We start from the raw sequence: 12315 nt of genomic DNA, 5'->3' as shown, positions 1-12315 counted from the left end.
CTGGTTGAAATGCACAAAAGGAAAATGGTTGTGGTTGTTGTAGGTCAGTCATCTCTTCTCCCGCATATCTTTGCAGGAGTTCCTCAGGGTAGTGTCCAAGGCCCAGCTATCTTCAGGTGCTTCATCTATGGCCTTCCTCTATCATGAGGTCAGAAGTGGGGATGTTCACTAATGATTGGTGCTGAACTTTGCACACTTACGACTCCTCAGATACTGAAGCAATCCATGTTCCAATGTAACAAAACCTGGACAATATCTAGGCATGGGCTGAGAAATGGCAAATCACATTCACACCGCACAACTGCCTGGCAACAACCATCTCCAATAGCAGAAACAATCTAACCAACACCCTTTCATATCAATGATGTTACCATCACTGAGTCCTCCACTGTCAACATCCTGGGCTTTACCATTGACCAGAAATTGAACTTGACTTACCATATACTGTAGTGACAAGAACAGGTCAGAAGCTAGGAATACTGCACTGAATAACTCACCTCCTGAATCCCCATAGCCTGTCCACCACCTACAAGACACAAGTCAGGAGTATGAAGGAATATTCCCCACTTGTCTGGCTCCAACAACACTCAACAAGCTTGACACCATCCAGGACAAAGCAGCCCCCTTGACTGGCACCACATTCACAAGCATCCACTCCTTCCGCCACCAATACTCAGTAGCAGTAGTGTGAACCGTCTACAAAATACACTGGAAAAATTCACGAAAGGTCTTAGGCAGCACCTTTCAAACCATGACCACTTCTATCTAGAAGGACAAGGACAGCAGATACATGGGAATACCAGCACCTGCTAATTCCCCTCTAAGCTACACACTGACCTGACTTCGAAATATGTTGCCGTTCCTTCACTGTCTCTGGGTCACAAACTTGGAATTCCCTCCCCAACAGCATTGTGGGTTAATGGACATGGACCGAAGTTGAAAGTGGCAGCTCATCACCACCTTCAAGGGCAACTACAGGTGGGCACTAAATGCTGGCCCAGTCAGCGATGCATACGTCCCAAAAATGAATGAAAGGAAATTCATGCGAAACTGCATAATTCCCAATAAATTTCCCTACAGTTTGGAAACAGGCCCTTCAGCCCAACTAGTCCACACTGACCCAACGAAGAGTAATCAACCCAGATCCATTTCCCTGACTAATGCACCCAACTCTATGGTTGGACTGTGGGAGGAGACCAGAGCTCCCAGAGAAAACCCACGCAGACATAGGGAGAATGTGCAAACTCCACAAAGACAGTCGCCCAAGGCTGGAATCGAACCCAGGTCCCTGGTACTGTGAGGGAGCAATGCTAACCACTGAGCCACTGTGCACTCACTTCAGGGAATGCACCTCCGCTGTTTTGCATCTGGGGTTTCATGGCTATTTTGTTAGAACAATGTTTGCAGGCTGAGTTTGTTTTCCAATTTTCAGTCAGCTAAAGCCTGGTACAAAACAAGCTGTTCAGCTCACCTCTCCTGTTTCTGAAACTCCTTAATTAGAAGATCAGGGAGAAATCTGATGTTTTTTCAGTCACTCCTCCAGAAGAACAAATTGTCAATATTGCTTCTCCTGACCAACCTGTAACTGTTAAGACCAAGAGATAACCAAGTGTGATTAGTGACTTGACCACAGATGCAAGAACACCAGGTCAATAAACTTTGGAACTGCAAAGTTTCTGCATCTTACCTTTTTTGGGGGGGCTGTTAAGAATAACTATGCTTAAAAAGGAGAACACTTTGTGGCCAAAGTCAACCTCTGCATAGAGAAATCCTTATTTCCCTTCTCCCTGAAGAGAGAGACAGAGGGAATGAGTAAGCTGTCTGAGGCGGGTAAATATTTATTTGCATGTCATAAATTGTGTTAAACAAATCTGAATAATCTTGAATGGATTGTTTATAATGAATGATAATTTTGTGTTTATTTAAGAAATCTGGTTGACGATTTCATTCTAAGCTGAATATGATTGTCTATAATCAGCACTTGAGTGAAATATTTTCATTTTATGTTGCAAACCACGTACTAGTGCTTTTTCCCCTGTCAGTCACAGTATGGCACAACATTTATTTTGTGATAAAATGAAGAAGGGGTGATAGCAAAATCGGTGCCAAGTTGAGTCAGTCAAAGACATACCCATGAGACAAGGCTTAATTTTACTGGAAGTATGTGAAGAAAAGAGTGGTGCCACGACAGAAAATGTTAGTTTCCTTGCAACAAATGACAGTTCTAAATCTGATTAGCAGTTTGTCCTGGAAGCAGTATAACCATTTCTGAATAGTTATTAACTTCCAGGTAGTTTCACCTCTCTGCATTGTTATTAATTACTAGATGGCTAGAACATTACAGGTAAATTTAAGATATCACCTCCAGTTTTCCCTTCATTAGATTAGATTCCCCTACAGTGTGGAAAAAGGCCAATCAGCCCATCAAGTGCACACCAACCCTCTGAAGACTACCCCACCTAGACTAATGCACCTAACACTATGGGCAATTTAGCATGGCCAATCTATCTAACCTGCACAATGTGGAAGGAAACTGGAGCACCTGAATGAAACCCACACAAGACAGTCACCCGAGGCTGGAATTGAACCTCAAGTCCCTGGTGCTGTGAGGCTGCGGTGCCAACCACTGAGACACCGTGCCGCCCATCCTAGTGAATGTTTTGCATATGACTTCCATCAAAATTCAAAAATTATCAGTGTTGTATTCTGTATCCAAGGACTTCCTGAGAGCTAGTCAGTATCATTCTTAGTTACTTTTTTAAAGTACTTGCTGCTGTCCTCATGATTCACTCAATCAAATGAGCAGTAGGTTAACAAGATCCCAGATTTAGCTGATCTCCACCAAAATGGCAGAATAAAAGGTGATGTGGCCCAGGTTACAGTGCCACCTGTTGCAGAGTCATGTAATAACATCTCTGAACAAGTTAAGTAGAGAAAAAACAATTAAATGATTCTAAGGGTGTGGTGGTCATATCTTTTGAGCCAGAAGGTGCCAGTTCAAGTCTCATCTGATCCAGCGATGGTATAATAACATCTTTGAACAGGTTATTAAAAAATATCTCGAAAAAGGATCATTGAAGAAGGAAACTTCAGCTGGATTCTTGCTGTCCACTGTTAGTCAAGTGTGAATTTTGGGTCATAAGGCTTTGGATGTAATACTGCTTTGCTAACACCCACTGAAAATGTTCAAAAAATAAAATTCATGTGACTGAAGTACTGAAGGAGTACTTAAACAATACAAAACTGTAGGAGGGAGGGGAAAATTCTGACTTTCATGGGCCCAAGTTCAGTAAAACCTTCTCCCTTGCAATTAAACAGGATTGCTTCAATACATTACAGATTGTTGAATGTTAAAAGCGGTGTTGGTATCTTATTTACACAATGTAATGGACATTGCTTATCAGTGTGTTGATTTGTCTGATCTCTGCCCATGGCAGGATTGACTGAGCTTTAAAGTCTGTTTGATCAGTTAAACCGAACTAATTGAACCTGCTGTGTTGCTTATGTTTTCTCCTTATAGATTAATGGCTGTTGAAGATGAGCTGAAGAAAGATCATGCAGAGATGCAGGCAGCAGTAGACTCTAAGCAGAAGATCATTGAGGCACAGGTTAGATGCTGTTTCTCATCTTTTATACAACAAAGTTGGACGTAAACTGGGGATGCTACCCAACAATTAATGGAGGGTAAAAAGCAAGATACAAAAGTTACGTTGGAAGCCATTCAGCCCCTAAATAAGAAATGCGTGTGTGCTTCAGCAGGATGGTGTGCAAGCACAGTCTGAGCCATAAGGAAAGCTTGGATCTTTGCTTAATCGGAATTTAATAGCCTGGGCTGTAGCACCTCAAGTTCTACCTCTGAAGAAACTAGTTCAATAGATATCTGTGCTGCCTCTAGAAGTATTCACAATCAAAACTTCCAGATAGTATTTCTCCTGAGTCTGAAACAGATTATAGTAAAATCAATTTATAAAGACACTGAATGTTGGAATAGTCACATCATAGAAGTCCTTTCAATCCATTATGTCCATGTCAGTTCTCTGCAAGAATGACTTAGAATTTTCAGGGCTAAGGGGAAAATTCGATCTTTGAATTGTGGGATTATTGGTTAACAATCCCAGAATTGCTACAGCATAGGTGGTGGTCACTTAGCCCACCTTGTGTGCTTCATCTGTATTAGAGTGCCAACCTTCTAATTATATCCCCGTACATCATTTCTATCCAAATAATCATCCATTACCCTTTGAAGGCCTCAATTGAACCTGCTGCCACCACATTTTCAGGCAGCATAGTTTAACAACTCATTGTGTTTAAAAAAAAGTGAGTGTTCCTCACATCACCCTTATTTCATTTGCACAGCACTTCAAGTCTGTGGCCTCTTGTTCTTTTTTTCTTCTTTTCATGAGTGAGAACAGCTTCTCCCTGTTTAATCTATCCAAACTGCTTATGATTTTGAAAACCTCTACCAAATCTCCTCTCCGTCGTCTTCTCTCCAAGGAGACGGTCTCAACGTCTTCAAACTATCCTCAAAACTGGTTCCAAGAACATGAAACTTAATGCTTGTAAACTTTTTTAAAGACCTGATTGAATCTGCCTCCACCACATTCTCAGGCAGTACATCCCCACTCCTAATCACTTATTATGTAAAAGCATTTAACCCCCATGTTATCTTTATCTTTAAATCTGTGTCTGCTGATTCTCCACCCTGCTGCAAATGGAAATATGATGCCTTTTTAAACAACAAATCTTTTGCCTCTAAATGGTTTGAGTCCCTCTATTCTCTGCTTAATTATGTATCTGTCAAGTGCCTCTTAAATGTTGCTATTGTACCCACCTCCACCACCTCCTCTGACAGTGCATTTCAGACATTTACCGCCCTCTGTGTAAAAACGAATCTCTCACATCTCCTTTTACCTTAAACCTACATCCCTTAGTAATTGACATTTCTACACTGAGAAAAAAACTCAGATTATCCATACCCCTCATTATTTTGTAAACTTCTGTCATCTTGCTCAGTTTGCACTGTATGGTTTGAATCTTGCATTTTTATTTGGCCAGTGCCAGTTTTGATGTTGCAGTCACAATCAGTATCATCTGCTCATAAGGGGTGAGGAGGCAAATGACAAGCATGTTTTTCTTTCTGCTGCTATCGTGGTCTGTTTTGCTCCTGGAATGAATAGGGCACAGCTATTATGGAAGGTGAAAACTATGACTGTATAGTAGATGGTAGATTTCCTCAACAATTGAGCAGGTTGCAAAGAGGTCATGTAGGATGAGTTGTGATGGGTGGGTGTAGTGAAGAGATAGCAAAGAAAATTGGTGCATTCATACTGGCAGATTGGAGGAGGTCATTGGGTTTGGTAAGATTATGCAAGGCCAAGCCAGTTTTCTTGACCTGAGAATCATTCCAAATGCAACATGACTCCTGCTTCGCCAGAAAAATGAGAAGATTCTGCCAACTGGATCACATTTGTGACCTGTAAGCTCAGTATAAATCTAGTTACAAGAGATGTTTAATTACATAATATCATCCTCCCTGCATTAGTTTCCACAGTTTATTATTTGCATTTTTTCTGCAGAATCTGATTTATGTGAGTCAGATTTACTGCATTGCTCTCATGTTTTATAACAGGTCTTGTACTAAAATTGGTGCCTGTAATTCTGCTGCATTTGTTGAATTGATACAGGCTGACAGTGTAATTGCGTTGAATTTTGTCTCCAAACCATTTGTCATAAAAATTCTGACAATTGTTCAATTATATGACATGTGCTCCCAATGTTAATTAAAATAAATTACCCAAAATTTGAATTATTAATGGACTATTCTTGCTGTATTTGCCTTTGTTTCAATTGTTAAGCAATAAGTTTTAGAAACAGAATGACAACGCAGTCTTTGCTAATGTAAACTTAGAATAAAGGTGTTGCAAAACATGTGAGCAGCAGAACTGCTCTTACACATAACTTGCAAGTGGTTACGCATAGATATTGCCAGAGATCAAGGAGAAACATCCTTGAGTGGGAAATAGAATTCAGCGTTTAGAAAGAAAAATAGCCAAACTAGGGAGGGACAGGATGTGATCCTGTAAAGAAAAAAACTCTATGAAAAGATTAAAGTTAATAGTTAGCTTTCAGAGTGTCTTCATGTCTTTTGTGTAATTAATTGCAGACCTTAAATTTCAGACCTTACAATTCAGTCCAACCTCAGATATGTACATTAGCACAAACAAATATCAAAACAGAATAAATAAGAAATTTGCAAGAAGCCAAAGGCTTACAGAAATCTAAAGCACCTCTAATTCCCCAGCACGCGTGGTAACTCTTAGCTTCAGTTGATTGAATATTTGCCTCCATAAAGTTTTGGGAATTTTGGGAAACTCCAGAGAGGCAGCACAGGTCCCAACCTTCCCAGGGTTTTAAGCTTGAGCTTGATCCTGAAGCATTCCCTCCTGCTCGGTTTGTGGGATTTGAGTAGTGGGGTCTGTTCTAAGCAATGTAACAGTCTAGTGGCTTTGGAGATGCCACAGAGATTAACTTAATCTGTTTTCTTGTTAGAATGCTTCAAGGCTAGCTTTTGTTCAGGAGAATACTTCAGTTCAGGCTATACTTCAGGAGAAGTTAATTGAGAGCTCTTATGCTGAAATCTTCAAAAAATGATAGTCATTTTTATAAGTTTGTGTAACTTATGTTCTTTGTAAAACAATAACTGTATCTGACCCATTTAAACTGAAGGACACATTGTTTTCAACAGGAGAAACGCATTGTCTCACTAGATGCAGCTAATGCCCGACTGATGAGTGCCCTGTCACAGCTGAAGGAGCGATACAGCATGCAAAGCCGCAATGGCATCTCCCCGACCAATCCCACTAAACTACAAATCACTGAAAACGGGGAATTCAGAAATAGCAGCAATTGCTAGATTGATGATCCATAACTGCAAATGACATTAGTATGATGAGTGCTTACAACACAAGATGTGTTAAAGCACAGGCAACAGTTAGACTAACAGAGAAACGTGTGTCCAAATATCTTTTGATTAAGTTTGTTTGTTTATAAGAAGTTCCTTTACATGGTCACTTGGACAAAGAAGCATGTTAATCAGAAAAAAAAATGTAGTAAAAGCTTGGAAAGTTTCAGACCAACTTGTTGCACTGGAGTACCCCTGTAATGTTTAAGACGTGGGGCGTCAAATCTCAACTTAGCGTGCAGTCGGATTTCAAAGATGAAATTACCATAACCATAAAACAGTGCTGAAAAATTCTGTTTTACACTAATGCAGATTCTGTTTGATTACTCCTGGGCTTCACCATTTTTAATGCTCAACTATAATATCCTCAACGTCAAGTGGATCCACTGAACAGTTTACCTTGTGAAATGCCTCAGAGCAGAAACTGGGAAGTTTGGCTATTACTTTATTGCCACTATAATTAAGTGTACGGACCCTAATGAAACACCAGTTTTATAGAAGCTACAGTGCTTTATTCCCTCGTTATGTATCACTTAACTTACTGATAATTAGTATTTTCCAATTTTGAACTCCCATGTGCTTCAGCAGCTGCTTGTTGCTGTTGACAACTCTAGCTCAGTGTTTATAATCGCACTTTTACCATGCACATGAAGTTTTTTTGGGAATATGATTTTCTTATTTTTGAAGCCTTTTATAAGGAAACGCTACATCTTAAAGCTCATGGAAACATGCGGATTCACATATATTCACCTGGATTCTACTACTCAACATGTTCACCTAGGTAAAGCTATCCTCTAATTACAGAAGAATGCTTTGAGGGCTTGAAACTACAACAAGAAAGTTACTGAAGTGATATCAGAGTGAGGATTGCTCTGGGAGGTGCTGCATAGAAGTTACTTACTGAGAAAGCTTGATTACAATATGACTTTTTGACTGAATAATCGAAAGTGATACAAAATACAGCTCCTGAATCAAAGTGATATGTGAAAGAAGCAGATGGTAGGCTTGTACTCACCAAGTATGTGAATCACTACTTTTGGATGCATTTGATATTTATTTAATCTTGTCAATTATCTTCAGAAAACTTCTTAAGTTGGTTTTATTTTCGTTTATGCACCATTTTCTTTTAAAAAGTCCTTTAACTATAAAAGGCTTTTCTGTACAAATTGATGGTCTTGGTGCATTTTCCATATTCTGCTGTTCCCAGAGAAACAGATGGACACTGTTGTTTCAGAAACAATTCTGATTTTAAAACTAAACCTTTAAAATGATACAGTAAGATTAGTTCTATTAAAATTTATACTTTGTGTGTGTTTTGTGAGGGTATTTAAAAACCCAAGAGAAAGATTAACTTTCCTCCTGAAAATTTTTACTTTTAACTGTGTCAGTCAATTTTTGCATCAGTACTGTGTTAAAATTCTATGTATCTGAAAAACTGTATATAGTTAACATCTGTTTCTGGTACTGCTTGTTTCAAAGTCGCGGCAGAGTGACTGCATCTTTAACTGCTGTTTATGTTGTTAAAAATGTCTGAAATGCCAGTGGTGGCAAATTAAAACCACTTTATATAGGCAAACAAAATCACTGTGTGATTGCAATCTGTGGTTCTGTAGTTCAAGACCATTTGTTATACTTATTGACTTTTCAGATTTGCAGCATCTTAAGTTGCGTTTGTATTTAGCTACACTGACACATGACAAGTATCATGACTGCACCAGTGATTCGGTATAATAAGCCCACTAGCCAGTTCAGTGGTTTCACAGAGGGGGAAAAAGGGGGAATAATTCTGTGTACTGATTTAAGCACTGCTATGGAATGCTAGAAGCCAAAAGGGAAAAACAACATAACGTCCTGAAATTCTACACACTAGAATACATCCTACAAACAGCATAAAACAAGAAGTCAAATTTTTAAAATGCACTGCTAAAATCAGAACATTCCTAGCCATACCCATGTAGCAATTAAACAAAGATGGTCTTTCTTAGGATTTAAAAAATATTTTTTTGTAATTGCATTTAAAAAAGGTTATATAATTTTCAGTTTTTAAATGCATGTAAAATTCTCTGCATCTGTAAAAGACCATGTTTGTAATTTGAATTAAACTACAACTTGTTAATTTTATTTATTTTATAAACTGTGGAGGCCCTTTAAAAAGGTAAATGTGTAAAAGTCATAGGTATCATTTCTCAGTGTTTCGACTCCTGTGCAGTAAACGGAAAGCCACAGACCTTGAAGTGGTGCTTTCCCATGTAAATCACATTTTAATGCCTCAAACCAAAGTGAAAATTGATGGAGACAGAGAGAAACTTCTGGAAGAGTTAGAGGCTTGAGTATGTGGGAGTGTGTGGAGAAGAAATAGAGTCATAGAGATGTACTGCACGGAAACAGACCCTTCGGTCCAACTCATTCATGCCGACCAGGTATCCCAATCCAATCTAGTCCCAGTTGTCAGCACTTGGCATATATCCCTCTAAACCCATCTTATTCATATACCTATCTAGATGCCTTTTAAATGTTGCAATTATACTAGCTTCCACCACTTCCTCTGGCAGCTCTTTCCATACACGCACCACCCTGTGTGAAACATTGCCCCTTAGGTCTCTTTTATGTCTTTCCCCTCTCACCCTAAACCTATGCCCTCTAGTTCTGGCCTCCCCCATGCCGGGGAAAAGACCTTGTTCTGTTTATCCTATCCATGCCCCTCCTGATTTTATAAACCACTATAAGGTCACACCTCAGCCTCTAATCTCCAGGGAAAACAGCCCAGCCTAATCAGTCTCTCCTTATATCTTAAATCCTCCACCAATGGCAACATCCTTGTAAATCTTATCTGATCCCTTTCAAGTTTCACAACATTCTTCTGATAGGAAGGAGACCAGAATTGCATGCAGTATTCCAAAAGTGGCTGAACCAATGTCCTGTTCGGCCACAACATGATCTCCCAATCCCTATATTCAGTGCTTTGACCAATAAAGGAAAGCATACCAAATGCCACTAACCTATCTACCTACAGGTCTACTTTCAAGGAACTATCAACCTGCATTCCAAAGTCTCTTTGTTCAGCAACGTTCTCCAGGACCTTACCATTAAGTGTATAAGTCTTGCTCTGATTTGCTTTTCCATAATGCAGCACCTCACCTTTATCTAAATTAAACTCCATCTGCCACTTCTCAGCCCATTGGCCTATCTGATGAAGATCCTGTTATACTCTAAGGTAAACTACACCTCCAATTTTGGTGTCATCTGCAAATTTACTAACTGTACCTCTTATGTTCACATCTAAATCAATTTTTATAAATGATGAAAAGCAGTGGACACAGCACCGATCCTCGTGACACACTACTGGTCACAGTCCTCCAGTCCGAAAAACAACCCTCCACTACCACCACCCTCTGTCTTCTACCTTATGCCAGTTCTGTATCCAAATGACTTGTTCTCCCTGTATAATGTGAGATCTAACCTTGCTAATCAATCTCCCATAAGGAACCTTGTCGAACGCCTTACTGAAGTCCATATAGATCACGTCTACTGCTCTGCCCTCATCAATCCTCTTTGTTACTTCTTCAAAAAACTCAATCAAGTTTGTGAAACATGATTTCCCATGCAATAAGCTATGCTGACTGTCCCTAATCAGTCCTTGCCTTTCTAAATACATGTAAATCCTGTCCCTCAGGACTCCCTCTAACAACTTGCCCACCACCGATGTCAGGCTCGCTGGTCTATAGTTCCCTGGCTTGTCCTTACCACCTTTCTTAAATAATGGTACCACATTATCCAACCTCCAGTCTTCCAGCACCTCACCTGTGACAATTGATGATACAAATATCTCAGCAAGGGGTCCAGTAATCACTTCCCGAGCTTCCCACAGATTTCTAAAGTACACTTGATCAGGTCCAATGTTGGGTGGGAGGGGAGGTAATATTTGACTGAGGTGGGAGACTAACAAATTAAGCCACATCCACCAACAAAAAAAGATTGTGAACATTTAAAAAGTAAGCATACCACAGTACACACTGCAGTGTTACCACCACAGCTACAGAGTTAGTGACCCCAAAATCTTGTCCTGTGTCATCAAAGTGCAAATTTTTCACTGAAAAGAAAATGGACATATTTAGAAGATTCTGTAAAAGTCCTAAAGTGTTTTGAACAAGCTGCAGTAAGAGCTTTAACAGCACTACATTTCAAGATGCCAGTGGCCTGAAGGTCTGCAGATAGAAGCTTTCCAAAAAGGTGACTCTGCTCAGTCTCCTCAAACATAGCATCGTGCCAAAGATTTTGCATCTTTTGGCATCTTGGGATACTGCGAGTTTGTTATTTCTATGAGCAGTTCTTAGATTAAAATACAGAGTTATTCCCAGTCCATGAAAAATCCACAGACATCTACAATTTTTGTCTGTAATGTTGGAATGAAAAAAGATACAGGAACAGGTTAGTTCAAATAGTAATTGTTTTGTTTTGGAATTTCTAGCTTTTAAATGCTATGTTGAAAACAATAGCCATCATACTTTTTCTAGAACTGAATTTAAAATGCGATTGTACTATCACAGAATTTAAGGCACGTGTCTAGTACTTTAACTTGCTGCAGACAAAGAATTTAAAATAGTTCAAATTATTCTGTCCTTCGACGCAGTGTTAAAGGACATACCTCCATTAACTGGTGTTTACTGATACTTGTCCCTTGGAAAGCTGTTGTATGTTTTATATCCTTACACTTTTGTAAGTATGTTTAAAGTATTTGCTGGACTCACTTCAGCTTACTTAACCTGTAATAATGTACAAAGAAGTTGGTTGTGTTAAATATGTGGCTGTGCAATTTATGTACATTTGCAACTAGACTTATTAAAGTTTTATTTAGCTATTTTAACTGAATTTGTGTCATGTCATTGTTATAATGCATTTGATACTTGGAACATTATTGCTACAGACATTTCCACACAAATAAAATGAAGGCAAGACAAATTAGTATGGTTGATATTTGTGTAGTATGCATTGAGGAAGAAAACAGTTCAAGAGGATACAAACAAGCTGAAGGAAGATTTGGACACATGATATGCAATTCAATGCAGAAATAATGCACTGTGGAAGTAAGAATGAAAGGAAACTATACAAACACCAAATGTTCAGTTTTAATGCAGTGAGAGACAGGCAGACGTGGCAGGGGGCAGGACAGGAGGGCTGCAAAATACAGTACATGATCCGGGCCAGTCGGGTGCACATGGACAGGAGCTTGACTTGGTTCAAGTCAGGTGGTTGGAGCAATGTGTGGCCACTATACCCAGCACAGAATGAGTACTGTCTCCCCCAGAGTGGGGGAAGAATGATGGAGGAGCACTGTGTATGACAAAGAACAATCA

The 12315-nt window shown here is 39.4% G+C and overlaps 1 protein-coding gene across 7 annotated transcripts in view; it reads left to right on the top strand.

Annotated features, from left to right (window-relative positions):
* LOC140469406 (disabled homolog 2-interacting protein-like) overlaps positions 1 to 11825 on the top strand; it is a 705419-nt gene extending 693594 nt beyond the window's left edge. For all 7 annotated transcript variants that reach the window (XM_072565892.1, XM_072565890.1, XM_072565891.1 and 4 more), the window contains 2 exons: positions 3521 to 3608; positions 6746 to 11825. In XM_072565892.1, coding sequence (XP_072421993.1) covers positions 3521 to 3608; positions 6746 to 6913 — 256 coding nt within the window. In that variant the 3' untranslated portion in view covers positions 6914 to 11825. The remainder of the gene's footprint in view (positions 1 to 3520; positions 3609 to 6745) is intronic.
* Positions 11826 to 12315: the final 490 nt, after the last annotated feature.

Source organism: Chiloscyllium punctatum, chromosome 49 (genome assembly GCF_047496795.1).
Source record: "Chiloscyllium punctatum isolate Juve2018m chromosome 49, sChiPun1.3, whole genome shotgun sequence".
NCBI lineage: Eukaryota > Metazoa > Chordata > Chondrichthyes > Orectolobiformes > Hemiscylliidae > Chiloscyllium > Chiloscyllium punctatum.
Note: the sequence above shows the minus strand (reverse complement) of the source record. Positions and strands in the feature narration are given on the sequence as shown.